At 32.8% G+C, this 26,032-nt stretch overlaps 1 protein-coding gene across 1 annotated transcript in view; it reads left to right on the forward strand.

Annotated features, from left to right (window-relative positions):
* The first annotated feature begins 9,646 nt into the window (after positions 1 to 9,646).
* The window catches only part of LOC111049427 (aminopeptidase N-like), a 48,545-nt gene continuing 32,159 nt past the window's right edge, over positions 9,647 to 26,032 (forward strand). The window contains exons 1-5 of the mRNA XM_039434665.1: positions 9,647 to 9,816; positions 12,599 to 12,829; positions 16,711 to 16,824; positions 18,087 to 18,331; positions 21,749 to 21,904. Of these exons, the coding sequence (XP_039290599.1) occupies positions 12,623 to 12,829; positions 16,711 to 16,824; positions 18,087 to 18,331; positions 21,749 to 21,904 (722 nt within the window). The 5' untranslated portion in view covers positions 9,647 to 9,816; positions 12,599 to 12,622. The remainder of the gene's footprint in view (positions 9,817 to 12,598; positions 12,830 to 16,710; positions 16,825 to 18,086; positions 18,332 to 21,748; positions 21,905 to 26,032) is intronic.

Genomic DNA, 26,032 nt, shown 5'->3' on the forward strand with positions numbered 1-26,032 from the left:
TAAGAAGAAGTAGAGAACATGATGCAGTTGAAGGAATTCAATAAACGTGGGGGCTTGGGAACTATTTAGTTATTCTATGTAACTTTACCAATTTAGAATAAATTATTTATCTGTTGTTGGTTATCCATCTTGTTTCCACTATAATTATCACTATTAAATTTTATAAAACTTTTAAGTGAAAAAGCACTTACATTATTTGATGTGGCGACGTCCGTTTCGTGCTGGTATCGCACATTTTCAAGCCAAACAGGAACTGCCCCAGGGGCAGTTTGGCTTGAAAATGTGCAATACCAGCACGAAACGGACGTCGCCACATCAAATAATGTGAGTGCTTTTTCACTTGAACGTTTTATAAAATTTAATAGTGAAATTATTTATCTTGAAACTGACTGTAACAAACGTTCTTGGCTCTAACCGGAGATCAAACCTTGATCAACTATCAAATAATAGAACTGAGTTTATTATAAAAAATCTATCTATAGGCTAGTTTATATGCTATAATGTGAGATGATGATTAAAAGCTTTAATACTAATTTATGTCTCTGTATTAGAAATTACTACTGCAAAATAGGTTATAATTAAAATTTATCAATTATTGTCTGGTTCTATAATATAAAAGTATAGAAATACACTACTATTAAGTATGGAAAATCTTCTATTCAAAGCATGATGAAATAAAAATATACTTAATCCTTTTAGACAATTTTGAAATCTTAAACAATTTGTGATGGTTGGTACTATATCCACTTGAAATAATACACTTAATAAAATAATCTTATTTACAATTTACTCGTATTCATAACTGCCTTTAAAATTACTACGAAAGTGAGACTTATGAATAGTAGCTAAGTAGTAGAATTACCATAAACTGAATTGAACTTATGATGTAAGTTATCGAAATATTTACTCAATACTAAAAATTATCAAGGTTATAACCATGGTTCGCATTTACCTGCATCATAATCATAGTTTGCAATTAATTTGCACTATAGTTAAATTACTATATACTATGTTACACTATAATACATAACTTGCAAAAGCAAGTAATTGTATTCTGTACATACTGTAAATATGGATCAAACGTCCAGTTTCTAAATTTTTGTCTTTTCTGATCCAGATATTTTTTTTAAATTTGTAAAGCAACTTCAAATCAATAATTTTGTTGTCTTCTCTCAATAATATTTATTAATTATTTGGGAATCATATTTATATTTTTTCCATTAATAAATTTTTTGAAAAAATCAATAATTTTCTTTTGCACACTACTTATCAATCATTGCAATTTTTGTCTGTTTTTTATAGTTTTATAAGCTTGAATTATATTTTAACTTTCTCCCCTATTATCTAAATAGATATTTTACATTAGTATTTTTCATATGTTTCAATTCTATAAAAAAGATATAATAATTTATATAATATATACCAGAATATTTTTATCATGTTTAATATTTTCATTTCTTTCATACACTCGAATTGGGTTTAGATAAATATTGGCCTACTTTTCATTGTTTGGGGGGGGGGGGGAGTTTCAAGACCTAAAAGAACTTGTTAAGTCTTGCCTTAATTCCATAATGAAAAACAGATTTACTAGTAATTTATTTATTATCTTTGACCCTTGAAGTTCAATAGTTTATTATTGAACTAGAATCATTCTAGAGAGTAAATGTAGTTTATTTCGCTGAGGATGATGTCCACATGAGCCCTAGGCTTGTGCGTAGGTGATAGGATGGATGAAAATGTGATATGAATCAATGAATATAAAGTACCTACTTTTAGGTAAGTTCCGAACCACTGGGAATCGATTTTGATGATCATCATAACTGTCAGTGGAGCAGGCATCGAATTATCACCCTTCCAATGGAGGTACCAAGATTGCGTTACTTATCTAATCTCAATACCACTAACCACTGGGTCTACCACTTTACAATTTAGAATTGGAACCGTTTTGAGCTTATAAGCCTGTGGTACTTTTCTGTAAGTTGTGTAATTCTGAATGATTAAATAAATAAATATCACTTCCCTATCTTAAATAATAACGTTTACAGAAATCAATTATAGCTACTATTAAAGAAATAATGTTTTTTTCGGGAACGATATATTCTCCGGTAGAAATAAACAAAATATATTTGCGTCCGGTTTTATAAAAATCACTTTTTTTCTTTGAATTTTTGATTGCTCAATATTATTTTGAACCATCTCAGTGCATTTGAACAATCAAATTACTAGTATTGTGCTTGTTCCAATATTGGAATATATAGATAGGAATCTTGAATACTAAGGATTTGTGAAAATCAGACTGTAGCTTATATCCTAGTTTTTGGAATCTTATGAAGTTAGTTTATAGAAACGTTAGTGTTCTATTAACTTTGTCAAGTTGTAATTATTGAGAAACTATAGAAACGACAAACTGTGCTTCAAAATCTACTGAACTTTGTACTTAGAGTTTTGTCTTACTTAGCAGGGTTTCTCTAGTTCTGATCTGTGTATATCTATTATAATATAAAATATATTTTGCCTAGTTTTAGTCGATACAGTATTAAAAGTGTCATTATTATCGATAATAGTATGTGTGCATCTATATTTTTACTGTAGTCTTAGTATTATAGGCATTTTTGTAACGGATGACATTGTCTTGAGATCTTTTTGTGCATTTAAATATGCTGCAGAAATAAACTTTGCGGATTGAATAATTTGTTGTTATTTGTCTAACACTGCTCTTCAAGTCGGGTTTACTGTAACGGTGAATCTGAAGGCATGAACCTAAGGAAAATCTCTACATGTGTATGGAAAAATCGTCACGTATATCTCCATCCATATGTTCTCCATTTTCCTCTAGGTAGACCATTGGATTTTCCTTTTCTGTGGAGTACCGGATTTTCATTACTGTAGTAAAATATAACTTTCTCAAATCTGTATGAGCTTGTAATTGAATTATGTTAATTCAAGTAGACAATTATGGTTGGTGGTGTAAGTAATTAATGGTGGTGATGGAGGTAGTTATTATGATTTTTATTATAATTCATTATCATGAAGTGTAGAACCATCGTTATGTGTATGAAAGTACTTGACCTTCCGGTGGGCGGGTCCTTGAAACTTACATGAGTGGGCGCGTAGCAGCACTGAGTGCTGCCTCTGAAATATCCTAGTTTCGGAGCCTCCTAAAGCTCAGACTAGGAGAAAAAGTTTGTTTATATCATAAAATGTAATTTTATAATCAATTTGGATAATTGTAGTCACATCTTGAACATGCTATACAATTTTTAATAATAATATACTGGAAATTGTTACTCATTGAATTGAATACAGATACTGATTACATTGGAAGTATAATTTTATTTCAGTTATTGTCAAAATATAAAAAAACATACAAGGCACATATAATAATTGATAATGGAACTTGAAAAAATTGGATAGTCTCTTGGAAAATAACAATAAATTATGAATATTTGAAAACATTAAAATGTTGTGTCAGTAGTTGATAATAGGCGGTTCTGGCTCCACCGGCGATGAGCAGCCTAATTTAACCTAACTCCTCCTCCTCCTCCACACCCCCCAGGTGGAGGAGGAGGAGGAGGTTAGGTTAGGTTAAATTAGGCTGCTCATCGCCGGTGGAGCCAGAACCGCCTTATTATCAACTACTTGTGTCCTTCACAATAATGATTCATAAACACTTTTCACATGTTGTAATGTGCTTTGAATGTTTTTCGCAAACGAACTTTTTGCAATCATTACATTTCACTGTCGTACGATTGCACTTTCTCCCTCCACATATAAAGCATGGACCAACAGTTTTTTCTGTCTCTGGAGCAGCTATTGGTTGTTGATCGTCGCGAAATTTTTCTAAAAAAAGGTGAATGTCCTTTGGAAGGGTCCTGATCTGTGCTCGTGTTTTCAAATGAGCCTCCAACAGTTCAAACCTCAAAGTAGAGAGGTATTCACGACGGCGTTTGGTAGAGTTGTTATTATGGTAAAATACCACTTGTGAGTTGATGCCAGCCAAATCCAAAAAACTGAAAAAAGTTTTACGTGTCAACGACATGATATTGTCAGTCTCCATCGGTGTACTGACACTGAACATTGAAGGAACATTGCCAGCCTGGAAAGTAGTGGAGCAGTCGCAGGAGATTGCTTGCGGCGCCTGCGCAGGTTGACTGCTCCATTTCACTCTCTCTCCAGGTTGCTGAGTTGCTGCTGCATTGCTCGCCACTGCTCCTATTCGTGCTCTTTCCAGACGACCGTAAACCGAAACGAACGCTCTCGTGAGCGCATAACGCGGAATGCAGTTTCTTGAAGTGTCACCCGGCAAACCAATTTTATAAGACGTTGTCACGTCAAAATTCTCAGAGGCCATCGCCTCGTTTGCCGTGCAGTTGAGTATGAAGCGCACATTTTATCAACTGTTTCAACACCACCCTTGGTGGCATTATAATCTGTTATTATCAGTAGTTTGTTTGTCGGCTCATCTCTACCTTCGCAATCATGCATAGTTGATAAAACAAGCACACATTTTCTGCGTTTGGTTTGCATGGAGACCAGGGTTTTATCATACTGAAACCCATACAAACATGAACCTATTTCCCGTGTTTTTGAAATAAATTCAGGAGGACTGTTCCAGTGATAGTCAATCCTTTCTCTAATAGGTCTTCAGCTAATGGAACACTTGTTTAGTAATTGTCCATTGTTATATTCCGGTTTGATTGTTGAATGTCTTGAGAAAGTCTTTGTACAATATCATAAGGTTTCACTTTTTGTGTAGTTGAGAAGTTGATATTGTGGTAATTATTCATATTGAATGAAAAAGACTAAGAAATTGTCAAAAAACCACTGATTTATTGATAATTAGAAAGACCGGTTTCGGTTATTACACCATTGTCAATCTCTGATAAACTAAAACTCTAAACTGTTTTAGTTTATCAGAGATTGACAATGGTGTAATAACCGAAACCGGTCTTTCTAATTATCAATAAATCAGTGGTTTTTTGACAATTTCTTAGTCTTTTTCATTCAATCATAAGGTTTATTAGAAACATCATAAATTCCTGGCTTCTGCTTGCCATAGTACACTTCAAAATTTGACGTGTAAAAGGTTTTGCTGTCACATAGGCTATAAAATTTCAAACCATACTTAGCCGGTTTATTTGGCATGTATTGGACGAATCCACATCGGCCTCTAAAAGCAAATAGCATCTCATCAATGGTTGTGAACTCACCTGAGAGTAATTATTTCTACAGTTTGCCAAAAATAAGCTGTAAACTTTTCGAATTGCCGCTAGCTTGTCAGTCTTTTCTCTCACCACTCTAGTGGACAAATAATCGAACCTGATTTATCGTAACAAGAAAAGGAAGCGCTTGTAACTGAATGTGGCCCTTGTAATCATCATACCTGCTCCGTCATCTTTCCAAAGTTCTCTGCATTTTGCACGATTACCATGGTTTACCCCAAGTAAGTATAACATACCTAAAACAGCCATAATCTCATCGCGAGTTGTATATTTACAGTCTCTATCTCTGGAGTATTCTTCTTGCTCTCTTTTGGTAGCAATAAACGTGTTTGTACAGTCCACTATTGTATCAATGATATCCAAGTCTATAAATTTGAGAAATGCATCAATCGGTTTCAAAGTATCACGACAAATGCGCTTTGGGCCAGGAAAAATGTTGATGATATTCTTCGCTGGTACTCTTGTAGCTGCTTGCATGGGAGGCCTGGAACTCCAAATTGTTTCGTTGTCTTTTCCAATAAAAAAGAAAGTCCTCACCGATATCATCAATGTCCATTTCTTCTGCATCATTATTTACTGAAACTTCCGAAGTACTGTCATATCCATTCACTTCCACACCCTCATTCTCTCCTTCAATGTCAGAGCCGTCGATGTCATCTTCAACATTCCTTGTCTGTCGAACCTCCTCTTCCTCTTTCAACTGCTCAAGAATTAGCCTGATTTCGGTCTCATCAAGCGCCATTGCCCTGGATCAAAAGAAAAAAAAAACTACAGTAATACAAATAAAAAGTACTGTAATACTAAAAATGATCATAAGGAATGAATATATCAGGAGTACTCAAACTTCTTCCCATCATGAAATCTCTATAAAAACAACCAACCTATCATATTACCCTCTCCCAACAACGATACCTTCTCATTATGAATAGACTACAACACCTTATCAAGACTTAAAAAACTCTCAACTGGAACAAGAAATACTTCCTAAAAAGTCTATCAGAAAACTATAAAGATTCAGTAATTTCATGATCGTATCTAAACATAAGTGAAGCATTGAAAGTTCCGTACAATAAAAAAAAATCTGGTGTGGCGCACTCACACAACTTTCCTTGCCGTTATGAAAATTCATCACCTGACGCCAGTGTTCCCGCGCATCTCAAGTCTACTATTCAAAGATTTGAGCCAGCTGGTGACAGGGCAATAACGCTGGAGACACACATGAGGTCTGCTATCTCTTCATAGTGAATGATTTAATAGAATCAACAATAATTTGCAATTGAATAATCACATTTTCTCGAATTATATATTAGCTTATTTTCAATTTTAGGTGAAATTGTTACTGAACATTAATTGTAGAGATTTTCATGCTCAATCTACTCCACTTGATTTTTTTTGTTTCGATTGTATCTGAAGCCTGATAATTGGGAATCTATCTGCATTGATGGGGCGGAGCTCCTGAAATTTTTACAGATATGAGACTTGTAGCAGTTGATAGAGCTTATCAATGAATATTTTAGGTATAAATTTGATCAAAATCGTTGGAGCCGTTTTCGAGAAAATCGCGAAAAACCCTGTTTTTGACAAAATGTTCGCCATTTTATACGCCATCTTGAATTGCATTGGATCGAAATTGTTCGTGTCGGATCCTTATATTGTAAGGACCTTAAGTTCCAAATTTCAAGTCATTCCGTTAATTGGGAGATAAGATATCGTGTACACAGACACACATACACTCACACACACACACACATACAGACCAATACCCAAAAACCACTTTTTTGGACTCAGGGGATCTTGAAACGTATAGACATTTAGAAATTAGGCTACCTTAAATTTTTCGGAAAGCAATACTTTCCTTACCTATGGTAATAGGGCAAGGAAAGTAAAATTTCAAAATAATGGACAAGAAAGCTATTTACAATTCTATCAGATCTATTGACTTCTATCCAGCTCGGAAGTATCTGCTAGATGGAATAAGATACAGAACCATTGAGGAAGAGTCAATTCTGCTGCAAATTAAATAATTCAAGGTGAAATAAATGAATATTCAAACAGTTATAATACTTACATAAGGGCGCGTGCAGCACAGAGTGCTGCCTAGGACGTGTATATGTGTTTGTCTCCAACTCACGAGTCATGACTGAAACAATAAATGTAAACAACATCTAGCATGTGGATTGTATCACCAATGTTGCCAACTGCAGGTACCGAGTATTCCCACTCTGTAAAATGAACGCCATCCTACTTATTATAAGAACAATTACTCGGCAGTTGGCAGCACGGAGTGCTGCTACGCGCCCACCGGAAGGTTAACTGAGTCTTAGTTAGTGGTTCTGGCTTAGAAAAGCTTCAACATTGATTCTTGAATCAAGATGTGTTGGGAAATCAAATATTATTTATATCAACTCAATTGGCCAATTAATTTAATCGTTTCTAAAAGGAAACAAAAAGGGTACAAGTAGCTCTATTTAATTAAACGTTCAAGTAAAAAAGTAAATTCGTATGGCTTTTGTTGGTGGGGATTCCCTTGCGGGAAGGTCCCATCGCCTGAATATATAATTTAAGCCGTCAATGAGCCTTACGGCTGTCATACTGTCCTGGCCCTATTGAAATGAATTTAAAATGTATAAATTAATTTGTTGATATCTTTTATGAGTACGGTACTTAATTGTTTTTTATTGAATAGCTTGTACCCTTCTTTTTTTCAAGAAGGCACGTTGGTTTTTGAAGTCAAATTTTTTATTTTAATACTTTGGAATGTTATGATTAGTCTTTTAGTCGAAACTAGTCGTGTCTTGATAAGTAGACAAAACAAAGAAGAAAGCTCGATAATTCAACCAAAAAAGTAAATTCATCCATTTAAAAATCTAGAATTCCATTTCATCTTTGAAATTATGGTAATAATCTATTTAATGTAGTTCATCAATTGAAATTAAACAATAATTCACTACTCATCTTGATCACTTTCAACGATTTGATTGAAGTTTGTTCAAATATATTAGTTTTTCGGAAAGTAATTGATGTATAAATTATAATGAACTATTGTCAAATTTCACATAATGTACTATAATTGACAAATTTTATACACAAACTTCCGGCTCCCGAAGGCAACTGTAATAATTCAAATTCAAATTTATTCATCAAAAAAGACATATATCTACAAAATAATAGTGTAACAATAATAAATATAAAGAATAATACTCCCTGTCCATGTGCAGGGAGGAGTCCAACTAAATCAGACAGTTAAAATACACTGGTTTGAATTAAGTGAATTATGATACTTAGTTTAGAATTGAAAGTAAAATATGAAAAAACTATGTTTAAGTATCATAATTTCCTTAATTCAAATATGTTCAATGTAGGCCTGAGTAAAATATAATATAAACATGAAAATTCTGTGATTCATTTAAAGATTATGTCAACCTTCAAAATTCAAAATCTTCAAATCATTATTCCTGGACCATAAATCAAGTGACGAAGCAGTGTGTGATAGAATCATAACCTCAACCTTTGGACAACATTAAATTTTTATCAAAAATTTTGGAGAGAAATAGTACAGGCTCAGCCTAGTTTTTCCTTCAGTGTCATAATTATATTATGATTGTAGTAGTATTTTGTACAATACATGAATAAATGTTGAAATAATATAAATTTTGGTGCGTAAAATTTCTCCAATTACTCTACACACCATCATGATCTGTCAAATTACATTCTATTATGCTTTTTAAGCCCTTCAAATTCGAAATTTATCTCAGAAGTAAACTTTTCTACCAGTCTTAAGCACGAACAATAAACTGACACCTACATTTAAAAGAAGGCAGCTTCTCACTTCAAAATGAGACAGGAAACTGTGTATTGCGGCGTTCATTTTCCACTGTCAGCAATAATCGAATGGCAAACACTGATGCTATTCACTTGAGGAATGCTGACCGTTTAAAGTGAATGAGCAGAGCATGATAAAGCTTGTTCACTCGTATATAAAATTATATTGAGATTCATTTTAAACTGTCAGTATACCCTATTAATAACATTAATAGGCTTCCCATTTCAACAAAGCTGCAAGTATAAAGTGAAGAATCTCACTATAGTTTTCAAACTGTCAGCATTGGTTGAATCTGAAGCATTGACGTTATTTGATTGGGAATTCTGACAGTTTGAAGAGAATTTCACCACAGCTTGTTCACTTTTACAGTGTTTTTACTGTCAGCATTGTTTAAATGGGAAGCATTGATGTTTTTCATAAGGTATGCTGACAGTTTGTAGTGAATCTTACCATAGTAGGCTCATTCACTCATTGCACTGCCCTACGTACGCGCAGGATCGCGGCAAGAGGGGGGGATCATGACTTCCATTCACAATATGCGTTGGTCGAGAGCGGGAGGGAGGGATTAGGGAATGTATGCATTTGAATGGAGTGAGAAATAAACTCATGCAGTCTCTCAGCAGCATACAAACAACTGTGTGCATTCTCCAGTCTCAAGTGTATTGGTCGAATTACGGGACTCCTTCACTTGCTGTAAATAATTCGTGGAGTGATGCGGCCTTTCTTCTAGTTTTAAACCGAAAAGTCTTGTAAATTTTTCCAACGTTTTGTGTGAGTTACAACCTAAAATTACTATAATATTTTTCTCATTGTGCATAAAATTCATGTGTCAAATTTCCTCTTGGTGATTTCTTAGTTTTGAACGTGAAAATTATATAATTTCATCCATTGCGGTTTATATGTTTGATATTTTCATGCTCGCCTGTTTTTCATGTCGTAAAGTATTGTAAATTTTGTCAAAGTTTTGAGAGTTTTGAGTTACAACCTGAAATTTCTATAATTTTTCTCATCATCGTGCATAATTCATTTGTCGAATTTCCAATTAGTGATTTTTTATAGTTTGAGCGTGAAAATTATGTAATTTCATCCATTGCGGTTTATATGTTTGATATTTTTATGCTTGCAACTTTTCATGTCGTATTCTAACTTAGTAAAATTCTTAATTTGTTGAGTGACAGGTTTTACTCCTAGTTTCAACCAAAATTTCATTTATTCTCCATTCTTGTAAATGACTAGTAAATTCTTGTCTAATTCATTCTTGTAGAATGGTTTGTTGAGTGACAGGGTTTACTTCTATAGTTTTAACCAAAATTTCATTCATTCTCCATTCTTGTAGAATGGATAATAAATTCTTGTCTAATCCGTTCTTGTAGAATGGTTTGTTGAGTGACAGGTTTTACTTCTAGTTTCAACCGAAATTAAATTTATTCTCCATTCTTGTAGAAGAATAATATTAGTCTATTTAAATTTAATGAGAAAGTGATAGAATCGCGATCAAACGTGATTGTGTTTTGTTTGATAAAAAATTCACATTATTTGTTTTTTTTTTAAATCGCGGTGTGTATCATAAAATAAATTTAGAATAGGGCCTATACTTAACTTTTCTTCACACTGCATCCTGTGGTTAGTTAGATTCTTCCAATGATGTAATTGATCAATCCTTGTTCTTTAAAACCGCCGCTCATCGTCTAAATTTGAACATAATTTATCAATCCAATAAATTTTTGAAATATTACACAACTTTTGTTTTTATTCACATCAATTTTTTAATCGTGGTATCTTAATGAGCACTTGTCAATTAAACTGAGAAGATGGCCTACCTTGTACCTGATAGTGTTTTTTGAAAATAAAAAATAAATTTATTCTGATTGTAGTCAGGTAGTTTTCATAATTTTATCAAAGGTCTTGTGTTTTTTCATTAATGGTATCATTTATGATGGTTTTAGTGGAGAGTTGAGTTTATCAGTAAAGTAAAGCTGCGTTTACACCAAAGTTATTAACAAAATGTTAATAACTTAATCCTTATAGATTCTATTAGATTGAACGGAACTTGACAAACACATATATTATACGTCATGTGTATGATAAGTTATGTTCAATCTAATAGATTCTATAAGGATTAAGTTATTAACATTTTGTAAATAACTTTGGTGTAAACGCAGCTTAAAGTAGTTATGGGGATTTTTTTTCTGTATAGTTGGTTTGGTATTTGTAATTATATTTGAGGCCTCAGTAGGGGTTTTCTATTTAGTTTTAATCATTCATAATTTTTCTAAACAGTTCTATATGATACGGTAAACACTTATGATACAATCAAATATCTAATGATACAATCTATCATATCAAATCCATCTATCATATCTATCATATCAAATATGATACAAATCAAATATCTAAAGTTGTGATACTACTAGGTGTGGTGGAAATGATATTACTAAATATCTAAATAAGACTTAGATAAAGCGTACCTGTATTGAGGTTTCACAGTACATAGCATGTACAGCATTAATGTTTACTTTCCAAGATATTCCCAAATACTTGAGATAGTAAGTCATGTAGAGTTAAAACAGATAAAATGCATTTTCAGAGAGAAAAAAGAAATACCTTCTTAAGTATGAAGCTCACCATAGTGTAGGTATAATATTCACCATACTTGCATGAAGATTTCATAATATTGAATATGATCAGTAGGCCTACCTTTTAGTATTATTAATATCCCCTTAAGGACATAGGAGCACTCAAATTATCAATAATATCTATCGAATTAGATTGAAAAATGTATTTATTATTTTTAGAACTCGTGGCTGGAGCTCAGGCTTCTTTTTCCAGTCACGCCAAAAACTATTGTATTTTAATGATTATTCTTTCTTGTAAAAATATTTCTTGTATTTGGCAATAAATTCATTATTCATTCAATAGCACATATATGAATTTCAATGCAATAGTTCTGTAGCTCACCATAATATGGTCCTAATATTCACCATACTTCTCTGAATATTTAATAATATCAAATATCAATCACTATCTTTTTCCTTTCAGTATTAATACCCCCTTAAGGACATGGAAGCACTAAAATGATGCATTACCGTATCAATAATCATAGAATTATTTATTCTTTATTGATTGATACAATAAGTACATCATCAAAATGATAGGGAGAGAGAAAAAATAAGGTAACCTTGTGTAATTTCTCTCCCAAATTTAGATAAGGTTACACATAGTCCGAAATTGGTTGTCTTGTTGTTGTTCACTTCACAGAATTTTCAGCCCTTAATTATTTTTACAACGTAGATTTTTAAATTTAGATGCTTCAAAACCAAACATAGAAGAAATATTTCACATTATTATCACTAAAATAGGAAACATATTAAAGAAATACATTTTCAGGACTGAAAAACTAACTACAGCTTCGTTTACACCAAAGTCATAGCTCATATATGAATTTTTAAGCAATGACTCCTAAATTATAATTGTGATAAAAACGAATGCACTTTCAGGCTCCATTGAACTAATTCTGCTAATTTCCCACGTTTTTTAACATCAATTATTACAGTAAATATTGTTCTGAACAATAATAATGGCGGGACCTTCGAGTGACCTGAGAGTGCTAAGTTTTGTGACGATTGTCTCCGTGTTGGCATCTTTTTGCAACTGTAACAATGCCGAGTTCCCAGCAAAAGACCAGGAAACCAGCATCAAACGATTGTCAAATGACGTCACACCTGCCAGCTACATTATCAGGATGAATAGTACATTGTATCCAGTTTTCATAAGCAACGGAGAAGTAAGTTTGAACCAAATTCCATATTTTACGAACATAATAATAATAATTATATTCTTTACAGTAATAGCAATTACACATCTTCAGATACTGTTTTGGGTGAGATGTATTGGGTGTGATATTTATCTGTTTTGGGTGTGATATTTATCCATAATGACACAGTATAATGTTTGGCTGAAAATATCACAAATTTATTGGAAAATTAGATACATGTTTCAACACCTTTAGTGTCATCTTCAGTGTTTCAATAACACATATGTAGAATAAATATTTGATTAAATATTAAAGTTGAATAAAAAGTCAAGTTCAATATAAATTTAAACTTGAATTTCAATTGAAATTTAATGTGAAAAGTTTCTGGAAAATTACAAATTTCATTGTTGCATACCTATATCAATCGTTCTTCCTATATACTATTCGGAATAAAGCACATTTTTCTATCAATTATTGAACTCAGTATAGAAAATTCATTTTTAATAGAAATATGATGAACTAGGTATTAAAAAATTGAAAATCGCATTCATTTTATAGCAAACAAAGCTACAGATTTCATATCATACCTTTTTGTACCCTATAATTCATAAATGAATTTAAAAAACCTCATTTTTCTAACTCAAAAACTTTTTCTAAATGTTTCAAATAAATTTGTCATCAGTACCTAATTACTTATCTGTCATTCAAACTACAGTACCATAACCATAGTTGACCGAACGAAGTGAGGTCTAAGATTCAAGTCGACGGTTTGGCATTTCTCTTAATGTTTAAATGTTTATATGTTTCGCATTTACGGCGAAACGCGGTAATAGATTCACATGAAATTTGACAGATATGTTCCTTTTTTAATTGCGCGTCGACGTATATACAAGGTTTTTTTTGGAAATTTTGCATTTCAAGGATAATATAAAAGGAAATAGGAGCCTCCTTCATACGCCAATATTTGAGTAAAAATCAGACTATAGAATTGTTCATCATAAATCAGCTGACAAGTGATTACACAGATGTGTGGAGAAGCCAGTCTATCGCTGTATTTCCATAAGGTTTATAGTTTCAATCAGGTACTTGTGGATGAGAATACTGCGTGAGGTCTACTGTTCACAGAACTACTAGTTATATAGTTACTGTAATCTAAACCATCATCATGTATAAAATACATCAGGGTTTTAGATTTTGGTATGAGTTTTTTGTTTCTTCCAAGTCATTCAAATAACTTGTTCTCGTATTCTTGAATGGATAGATAAAACATCATAATATTATAAACACCTACATTCCTAATTAACCCAATTCTAAACACCCTTGACATACTGATAGTCAATCAGAGTCAAATTCCATTATTTCTATTGTTGACCTGAATCTTTCACTAGACCCAATAAAAAAATATATTACAATATTCTGCATAGAGCTGCGGTTTCAAACTCAACAGCTCTTTCTGGTTCGAAAAAACTAACTCATAAATGCAAGCTCGAATGTTTTACTCTTGATTTAATTAGCAACTATTATAGTAGACTAATGTTTGAGTTATTAGCCGGTATTATTAAAATTAATTGGTATGTTGAAATTGTAGTACTATACAAATTTGATCACCTATTGTTCTAGCATATAGTGAGGTCCACGTTATAATGGCAGTGTTTGTTTGGCAATGGTATTGCTATCCTTGTCTATCATTCAACAAAGCAGATAGCGCTATCTCTATCTCACTTTGCTCTGTTGCCAGATCGTTTTAACAATGTGAAATTATTAATTAATTAACAAAATTTTTCATCTTAATTATGAAAATTCATTATGAAATTAATGAAAAATATAATTTCTTGCTTAATGAAATGTGATGGATTATTTTAAACGAGAATGAACAGTTAATATTACATGAATAAACCTGTACCGAATCAACTATACCGTCTATAGAAGGAATTGACAAGACAGAGGATCGGCAACGTTGTTCTACTATCTTTCTTCACTGCCATTATAACGTGGACCTCACTAAAAGTGTTTGTTCTCTATCAACTGCATATTCGAATCAAAATATCAGAGTTGACCGTGAACCCAGTACGGTAAGATTCACTTCAAACTGACAGTATTTCTTTCAATTAACCTCAATGCTTCCCATTCAACCAACGCTGACAGTATGAAGTGCGATTCTCACTTTGGAACTGTTACTTGAAAGAACAACCAGTTATCGGAATAATTTCAACCAGTTAAATTACTTTCCTCGACCTTGTCCTTCGATCTTTATACAGGCTAAAAATGAACATTGGAGAATATTGACCTCAATCAACAAAAGATCTCACTTTCTCAAGTTCTCAAGTCTTTGATTTGAAGTCTAGTTAGATGCAATTTGAATTGTCAGCATTCCATGTGTATTGAACATCGATGTTTCCCATTCAACCTATGCTGTCAGTTTAGAGTGAATGTCACTGAATATGTTGAAAGCTCCTATTTGAATGATTTTGTCATCAATAGAGAAGTGTGATAGGCCTAGGCCTAGTCCAGCAACCAGCAATTGACCAACTTGCATTATTGATTAGGTTTGACTCGATTTTGAAATCTGGTTTGTTCTGGATCAAGATTGAAGATTCATGTCGATTTAACGATTCTGTCGATTCATGTCGAAGGCCTAGCACAATATTAATATAAACGTCATTATAAAGCTGCGTTCACACCGGAGTTAATAACACGAGTTATTAACAAAAAGTTATTAACTTGACTGAATCGTCAACAATTTCTCTTGACAAAAGTTAATAACTCATGTTTTCTAACAGAAAATTCCTTGTTATCAACAAGATCTTGTTATCAATATAATTGACTTTCATATGATTTCATTTAACGAGACAATTCATTATGATATAACAGCCGGAATAAAAAGCAAAAAATTGTCTTCAAATTTGAATTGAAACATGTGTGTAATCATTAAAATAATGATCTTCATCTGATCTAATGTAAATAAATTATAAAGCGTTTACACCAGAGTTTGAAACAAAAGTTTTCAACATAAGTTAATAACATTTTCGTTTGACTTCTAGTTTTGTTATCAACAAAAGTTAATAGCTTTGTCACGTGTTTTGTCTGCAGCTGTAGTTATTAGGGAACAGCTGTAGTTGTAGGGTAGGGATGCTGGGGCGAGGGGGTTGCGGGGAAGATAGTAACCTGTTATTAACAAAAGTTACCGACTCTCGATGGATAACATAAATCTTGTTAATAACAAGGAATTTTCTGTTAAAAACACGAGTTATCCACTTTTTTCAAGAGAATTTTTTGTCGATTCAGTCAAGTTGACAACTTTTTATTAATAACTCATGTTATCAACTCCGGTGTAAACGCAACTCAACATGATGTTATTAACTTTTGTAATTAACATCAGTTGATAACAAAAAATGTTAAAATCTTGTGTTATTAACTCCGGTGTAAACGCATCTTAAGACATTATTTATAGTGCTTTGGAGAAAATTATGTATGCATGCTTATAATATGGTCATAGGAGCTCATTTCTCCCATAGAATTTCTTTTCACATGAGCAATGAAAAATAGATTTTTGTTGATTATCTATCTTGTTTTCACTAATATTATATTATTACTATTGTATTTTGATAACTTTAATGTGAAAAAAACATAAGGGTTGAGAATGTGCAACACCAGCACAAAACTGTCATATCGCCAGACCAAAAAGTGTTAGTGTTTTTTGTTTTTACTTTAAAGTTATCAAAACACAATAGATTTTTGCAAAAGGACTAACAAATTTCACTTTTTCTTCCACTGATGATCTTCAGAATTGATTTTCATATTTCACGATATTATTTTTGATAGAGACAGAGCTGTCAGAGCTATCAGTTCCAACTTTCAATAGAATGAAATTTATCATATTTACTGATGAGTTTTCATAATGATTGTTCCAGGTAATTATTGATTTGACAGTGAAATCGGCGGCTGAAAATATCACACTCCACGCTCGCAAACTGGATATTATTAGTGTGATGATATTGGAAAAGCATCGATTCAAAAAATATAAGGTAAGATTTTCGATAAAACTCCGTATTCTGCAAAGTTTATAAATATATCATCACATTTTTTGGAGTGGGAGGTTTTATCATATCGTTCTCAATTCTCCGATGATCGTCGGTCATTACTCTTTGGGATATGAGCGTCTTCAAGTTTAAATTTTTGGGACAGATCGTTTCAAATTCAGTATAAGGGATAAATTTATGAAATTTTAAAAATAAATTCTTCAACATGGTATTGTTGATTGAATGAAACAAAAATACCTGAAAAAATCTATTCCTGAGAAAGTTATTTTGTTTACAAAAAATGACCGAAAATAACTTTTAGTTGAGTTATTTTTGTTCATTTTTTGTGCTACCACATTGCAATGTACTATAATTATTGTGCTACACTCCACTGTGGTTCAATTTACCATACAACCCAATTATTTCATCTGTTAGATTTCTTATTATCATTATCTATTTATCTTCCATTCTCATTTATGTATTTTGATAGATATTGTTCAACTATTTCTTCAATACCTAATTTATCAGTTTTCCTTCGATTAGTGTTATTTTTATAAACTCCTATTTATTTATAATATTGCAATTTTATTAGCTATCCTAATTTCCATTCACTACGCTATTCATTTCTCAAATCATTTTCATCTTTACCCTATTCATTTCTGTAAGTATTTTATAGTTAATGTTAATAGATTTTTCTTTAAGTTTCATACATTTCATAGTGATTCTTCATACATTTGTCCGTTCATTTGCCAATTCTCCCATTTACTTTTCATTTTTCTTTCATACTTTCATTTTTATGAATAATTTTTTCATCCTCTATTATTCATCACTTTTATCATCCAGGGCCGGTTTCCGAGCTCGGGATTTAGCAAAGTTCTAGTCTTTAAACAGCTGGAGTCAGAAAATTGGCTTTCCGAAACGGGGCGTAGTCGCAGTTTTTATGACAGTCTTATTTTCTCATTTCTATGATTAGAAACGTTTTTCCTTGACAAAATTGAGCATTCATAAATCATTCAAAATAGCTCAAACTTTACACTATTTTCTCTTTATTTTATTTTGTGTTCAATTTTCTAGTTTTTCGAAATTTAATTCAAACGTGACTATGACAGTGACTACGACTACGCCACATTTCGGAAAGCCAATTTTCTGACTCCAGCTGTTTAAAGTCTAGAACTTAGCTAAATCCCAAGCTCGGAATGATTTCTCACATTCACTACCTAACAATTTTCCAATAAATTTACAATTCAATGATTATTTTCTATCGTTAGATCGATCGCAGTGACCCCACAAACGTTCTAGACATAGTGAGGAAGGCGGGTGACATAAAGTCGTTCACATTGGACGATAAAGGTGGACTCCTGGAGATTCCGGCCCTTAGCCCTGGGGAGAAGGGAGCCTCCTATTTCAAATCGGGCGACTACCTGCTTTATGTCCGGTTCAATGCTATGATTGGTGACCTGGCGCAAGGCTACGGACTGTATAGGGATAGCTATGAGGACGGCAATCAAACAAGGTAATAATTATTATAAGGCATTTTCAGTTGAATTTTCACAATTTTTCTCATTAATTCTAATCTATCCATTGATATTCTATAATCTATTGGTATAAATTAGAAATAGCTATTAATCTCAAACTTTTATTCTATTTCATAAGAGCTATATTGGGAAAACCCAGACTCTATCCAAGTGAGTCCAAGTACTCTATCCAAGTAGTGAGCTAGATGTTTTAACTGTCAGGCAGCTTTACATAAAAATGTAATCATCTAATAAACATATGAATCTTTTCAACCTGCGTGTTTCACCGTATAACCTCCGTCCCTCATCTATTACTTTTCAAATTACAGATACTATTTTATCAATTTGTAGAAAACAATTTTCATATCAGTTATCAAAGCTCATCGATGTTATTCCTAACCATTTTATCACTAGTAAATTAAATAGAAAACTGCTAATTGAAATTAATACATGGATAATCTCGAACAATGTAATTTCCTCATAGCTTAGTATAAAGACTTCTCATGTTTTTTATGTAATTTTCAACTATTCTTTACTTTCCCCTATGCCTTCACTCTACTCTTTCTCTTCCCTTCCTCACTCACTTTTTCTTTTACCTATTTCTTAATAATATCCCATTATTATTTTCTTGTACTGTTAAGCATTGAACACTCGGCCTCTGCGCTCAGGTTCCTCGAACCTTGCAGGGACTTCCCGTTTTTAATATAGTTATGTATAACCCTATTAATGGTATTTTTCTTTTTCATTTCATATTGTACTTCACTTTTTCCATTTATAACCATTTTTGTCATTGTAATTATGTTTTTGGGACAAATAAAGATTTGATTTGATTTATTACTCTATAAACTTTTATTTAAATCATTTGAAGGATGATCCATATAGAGATCAATAACCAATTAAGTAATTATTTTTAGGTGTTGAATCTTGTTTATTTTTCTCAGAACAACTGACATGTAAATATAATTAAATTGATGAAATTGACGAATTGAAATTTGATGAAGGACTCATAGGTACAAACTATAGATTTGAATAGACCTATTAATTAGCATTTGTTACAGTAGGCATACTATTCCATTTGATTTTAAGATAGTATCTTTTTCAACTGTCTATTAATAGATAGACTATAATATAACTATAATATAGTAGACTATGATATAATTTATTAATATATCTTATGACTTCAATCAATGCTTGTGTCTAGACAAATCAATTGGTCCATGTTATATTTTGGAACACGTAGGTAACTTTACATTTAGGGCATTAAAATACGAGAACATTATACATGATCATTTTAGCCTTCGTGCTTCATACATCGCAGGACCACTCACTAATCACTAATTGATTATTATCATGTTCATTAACATAGCATGTCTAATAAGAACTTGAAAAAAATATACTTTCGATTATAATACCCGAATAATATCATTATCAATGTAATAAGCATGTCAACATTGCACTTTTAATAAGTTATTGATTACAATTTCAGTACCTATGATAGTAGGCGAATATTACTATCTTATACAGAGCTCTTGAAAAAATATTATTGCTGTTGCATTTAATGTTCTTTGTTGAATTGAAAGGGTTCGTGACTTTGAACCTAAGATTCTGATTTAAGAATAAATGTCAAGTCTTTATGACCACCTTTGTTCATTACTAGATACATTCAACACGATATCTTTACATTCTCTATCGTGCTATTATTGTAGGTAGTAAATAATATATCTCTGTATTTATTCTGAACATACAGTTTATGTAGGTTCAGTGATCATTTGTATGACTATATATTTGAATTCTGTGACTGATTAAACTACATTGTATTACTATGTATTTGAATTTGCGTTTTCTGTGACCTATATAGCTCGTGAGAGGTTATTAGGGTGACGTGCTTAACCTTAGCCTAGTGAAAGTAGCCGCCTGCCTTCCTTAACCTTTAGAGATGTTCCATTGTAACGGTCCTCATCAAATCATTGTAATGTGGTAATAGAGTTGATGAGCATCTTCTTAACGTGTTCATGTACTGGGGAATGGTTGTTGAAACAGCGATTTGTAATCCTCGTGACTATTGTTGGTAGACAAGAATTTTGTTTGCTCAAACTTGAATGGAAATGAGAAAATCGTTTGCATCAGTACATGAACAAACCATTGACAATATTTTTCTTACAATACCTGATATATTATATCAACTTCTTATAATATTCTAGTATTTTTTATGCATTATTACATCAACTTTTTATAATATTCTAGTATTTTTATGCACCTGTACTTTTTGTGGAAGTTGGATCTCATTAAGAACAGCTTCAACCTCCAATATTGTATAATAAACTGCTTACATAGGCCTATCTGAAAACCGCATCAACTTTCTACTTTTAGCTAGATTATTTTGCTTGAATTTTCAAATTGAATCTTGCAATGAATAATATATTCTAGATCCTGTATTTTAAAATTTCTGCTCATGTCAATTTTTGGCAGGGAAGAATTTTGTTTGTTCAAACTTGAATGGAAATGAGAAAATCTTTTGTACCGATACATGAATCATTGAGAATTTTATTCAAGAACTACTCTTTATTTTGAGTTTTTTTGTTATTATCGTTACTTGTAAGGTGAAATTAATCTATTAATCTATTATAATATAAATTTTGACTTATATTTTAATTTATGTTGGGATAGTCATACTGACTGTGTAGAGATGCTCTTTTATTTTCCAAGGTTTTCCAAGTGTTGAGTATAATAATAGAGAAACAATAGCGTAAGTAGATATTCCATGGTATAGAGCGTTTATGTCGCAACTTTTACTGTTATCTCAAGCCGATTACTGTCGATTATTACTGTTTTGACCGGGTAAGAGTGTATGAACGGCACAGTATGAGAGACTACCAGTGTCATAAAGCTTCACGGGAAAGAACTACGTGGACTATCGGCTTGAGATAACAATAAAAGTTGCGAAATAAACGCTCTATACCATGGGATATCTACTTATGCCGTTGTTCCTCTATGGTATAATGTAGACATGATAAATTAATATGATTATGATATTATTTGGGTATGATTTATTGGATATATTTTCATGTCCTTAGAAGACATGCTATGATAAAGATCATAATAACCAATTAGTAATTGGTGATACCAATTTCTCTAAAATATGATTCATTGTTATCTTGGGTGGGAGGGGTGTCATCTTGGATTTCTGGGTCTCTTTTTCAGGCTCACATGATGAGGGGGCGATAACCTGTAAACCTACCCTTCTCGCTACGCCACTGAAAACAGCTTCAATTGTATACAATCTTCTACATATTATCTAAAAACTGCATAAATCCTCTAAATTTAGCTACATAATTTTGCTTGAATTTTTGAGTAAATCTTGCAATATCTAAATAATAAATTATTTCATCTATTTTGATTTCTGTTTGTTTTTGTAGATGGTTGATGAGTACAGTCTTCGAGACATCTCGAGCGCGTACAGCTTTTCCTTGCTTCGATGAGCCGAGTCTCAAAGCACGCTTCAAAATTATTCTGGGAAGAACCACAGACCAAGTGGCTCTGGCTAATATGCCTTCTATCAAATCGTATCCTATGTGAGTAGTGCAATCAGAATGAAAAATAAAAATACTTGGATAATTTCCTGATATTCAGATTACCTCAGATTTGCTAGAGCTATGACGTTCCACTTCTGCTTTCGGAAGTGCTTAGTAAACAATTATTATATATATATATATATATATATATATATATATATATTATATTTATAATATATATATTTTACCACGGGCAAAAATGTTTTTACGGCTCTCAATCTTTCTAGTCCTTGACCTACGGCCTCGGACTTTAAAACCGATTTGGAGCCGGAAAAGTCTAATTTTCGACTCTAGGTGCGAAATATACTATATTATAAATATGAAAATCCGGATAAGGCAACTGTAGATTTGAACAAAGCAAGCGGCGCTTATTGTGTCTAGATTGAACGAATATTCAAAGTATAATAAAGTTTAATAATAATTATTTATTCTAAGTTTACGGAAAGTAATTTCAAGAAACTATCAAAACAAGCTACAAGTAGGTGGCGTTGCAATACATGTAAGAGTTCTAAGAATAGTAATTTAATAAATATGCCAGACAACCAGAACCAGGTATCATTAAGTAGAGAATTGATCGCTGAACTAAAAAAAGAAATAAGAGATGCAATAAGTGAAAAAATGAAAGAGATAAGAGCTGAGATTAAAAAAACAAATGAAAACGTTTCTGACCTAAGAAACTCGGTGGATTTTTTCTCTAATAAAATCGATGAATATAATGTAATGATTGAAAAGTATAAGGTGGATCACTCTAATTTGGAAAAGGAAAACCAAGTATTGAAAACAAAATTGTTCGTGTTGGAAAAAGACCTAACAGAGCTCCAGCAATATGGAAGAATGAAAAACCTGGAAATTCATGGAATACCGGTAACAAATAATGAGAATATTGAAAAAAATAATCGAAGAAACGGCAAGAGTCCTAAAATAAATAATGAAGGGAATCTGGGAATTGAGGCTGCTCATAGAATTCCTGTCAGAGATAGGGAAAGGTGCCTCCTATTATTGTTGCTTTCGCGTCAAGAAAAACCAGATACAATGGATAACAAACTATAAAGCATACCAAAAAGAAATGAGACAAAACAACAGTAATGGATTGCGGAGCACTCACATTGATAAAAAATTTGAAGACGGACCGGTATTTGTAAACGAAAATCTGACACCTCACACAAGACACCTATTCAACGAAACTAAGATGGAGGCAAAGAAGAACAACTATAAATTCAACTGGATAAGGAATGGGAAGATATTTGTCAAGAAGGATGAAGCTTCACGAGCGATTCGGATATACGACACCCACACACTGAAGGAGTTAACATCAACCGACAACAATGACGGATCGGAGGACAAGCAGCAGGAACAACATACATAGGAAACGGAGGAAAATAGTGGTATCTTTCAAGATATATGACAATAATAATTATAGTTTCGATGATTTTATAGATTTAGAATGTTACAATACGGCTGAGATTGATAATATATTAAATTTTCACCCCAATCAGTTTGAGAATGAGTTATCCAATGATTTTTTTTATATTATTCATATGAATATTCGGAGTATAGGAAGAAATTTTGATGAATTCTTCTATATGTTACATAATTGTAAAGTGAGTTATGATATCATAGTATTATCAGAAACTTGGATAAGTGATAATGGGTTTTTTGACTATAGTTTGGATGGATTTACTGCAACAAGCCAACAAGAGTAATGAATAATACGAAAACCTGTATCGATCATATATTATCAGTTATGATCAGCTATACGATCAGCTATTACGATCAGCTATATCAGTTATGATTGAGACTTTGAGCAGGACGGACGCTTACTGCTGCCGCTCTCGTTATCTTTTGTAGTGCTGTTTTCGATAAAAGTGTTCTTGTTACGGTGTGCATCAAAGTTAGTTCTAAAAATCTGTTTTATTCAACGTTGAATATTTTTCATAATATCATGTCTGATAGCTGTAACACCTGTCTGAAATCGCTTAAGGCCATCAAAGTGAAAGTGTCATGTTGCGACTGCAATAAAAACTTCCATGGAAAGTGCGTTAGCCTATCCGCTGAGGATGTAAATTATTTAATGGAGCAGGGCGACTTGTGGCGATGCAAGCCGTGTTCCCAGCAACGTCGAAAGAGTATGGCGCTAGAATCCAAGGGAACTGTAACATTTGATGACGTTATCAAACTTATTGAAGAGCTTAGGGAGGACTTTAAGCGTGTGGAAACTAGTCTCGGCGCTTCAATAGAATTCTGTCACAATGAAGTTGCAGAAGCTAGGAAGACGGTCGAGGAGCAGAAAGGTGAAATTTCCAAGTTGGTGAAAACGGTGGATGAACTGAGAAGTGAAAATAATGGGCTTCAAAGGAAGATAGCTGATCTTGAGCTGAGGGTTGAGGATTGTGAGCAGTACTCGCGTCGTAACACAGTAGAAATACATGGAGTACCGATGCAGAAAGGAGAAAATGTTGTTGCAATCGTCAAAGATGTGGGTCGTTCGCTAGGGTATCCAATAGAGGACACGATGATAGATGCATGCCATCGCCTGCGTTCCAGGGTGGGGTCTGACAAGCATCCTGGTATCATTGTAAAAATGGTACGGAGGCTGGATTCAGAAGAGCTACTCCAGAAACGCCGCGTGAAGCGCAACTTCAACACGCATGACATGGGTCTGACCTCAGGACCCGCGGTGCCGATCTACATTAATGAGAGCCTGTCACCTGCTCGGCGTAGCCTCTACAATGCGGCCCGACAAGTGAAAAAAGATAAGAACTTTGAGTATCTATGGGTCAGAAGTGGTAAAATTTTTCTAAGAAAGAAACAGGGATCAAATGTGATAACTGTTAGGAAAATTGAAGACCTGAAAGATTTGTAAGTCCTTTTGTTACTTTTATGTTATTCTATTATTTTTTGCATTGTTTTAAATTGATAAGCTATATTTTTATTTTTATTTTTTATACTCTTGTTTTCGTTACTCTTACTTTTGTTGTCACGGTGAGACCGAAGTACCCATTACTTGTAGGTATTTTTTATTAGTTTCTTTATTCAAAGACATATATAGATATTATAAGAAAAGCTTATTTCTTTCACATTATTCAATCTCTTTATTGTTTTACATTTCTTTTAATCTCTCTATTACTAAATTGGAAATAATATCAATCTCTGTCTTTATTGCTAGAAGGCAAGCTCACAGAATGAGTATAAAAACAAAGTTCTTAGTATCAGTTCATTCTACAGTAATAATAAATTTGTCACATTCTTTCAATGTCTGATTCTAATCATGTTCTAGTTTTTATAAATCAGAATATCCGTAGCCTAAGGCAGAATTTTGATTTGTTTTTAGTTGAATTAAATAACTTTGAAATGTCTCCGGACTTTATAATACTAACTGAAGTATGGATATCTACCGATGAGATAAACTTGTTTCGAATTGATGGTTACAATGCTTATGGTTGTTGTAATGATAACTATCGAGCCGGAGGGGTAATAGTTTACGCCAAATCACAATACAGATGTAGCATTTTAGGTAGCTCAGATAAGCGGTCAGCCGACTGTTTGCAGCTTAGTTGTTGTGATGATAACATTGAATTCATTGTTTTGGCAGTTTACCGTTTACATAGTATTCCGATACAGGAATTTCTCGATGATATCGATTGCATGATAGCTTCTCTAAAAGGAAAGAATATTATTTTCACCGGAGATATAAATTGCAATTTACTGCTTGATGATAGAGTAGCTGATTCTTATCTTAGCCAGATGGCTAGCCACGGATTAGACTGCCTTATAAATGAGCCTACAAGAATAGTTGGTGATAGTCAGAGTTGTTTAGATCATTGTTTCATCCGATTCAACCAAATAAAACAATTAGTTGATTACAATGCTATAGTACTGCACCTTGGAATTACTGACCATTCAATGGTACGTCTAGAGCTAGATATAAGAAAACGTTATCACGTTAAAGATGCCACGGAAAGAAGCAGCCTTGTGATTGATTTCGATCAACTGAAAGTAGAGTTACAAAGTTTGCAATGGGAGAGCGTCTTAGATAAGAACTCCGTCTCAGCTGCTTTCGATTCGTTCACCAAGCTATTATCAGACTCAATAGATAAGTGTAAATGCAGTAGACCCCGAAAAAGTGTT

The sequence above is a fragment of the Nilaparvata lugens genome, chromosome 8 (assembly GCF_014356525.2).
Source record: "Nilaparvata lugens isolate BPH chromosome 8, ASM1435652v1, whole genome shotgun sequence".
In the NCBI taxonomy this organism is placed as follows: domain Eukaryota; kingdom Metazoa; phylum Arthropoda; class Insecta; order Hemiptera; family Delphacidae; genus Nilaparvata; species Nilaparvata lugens.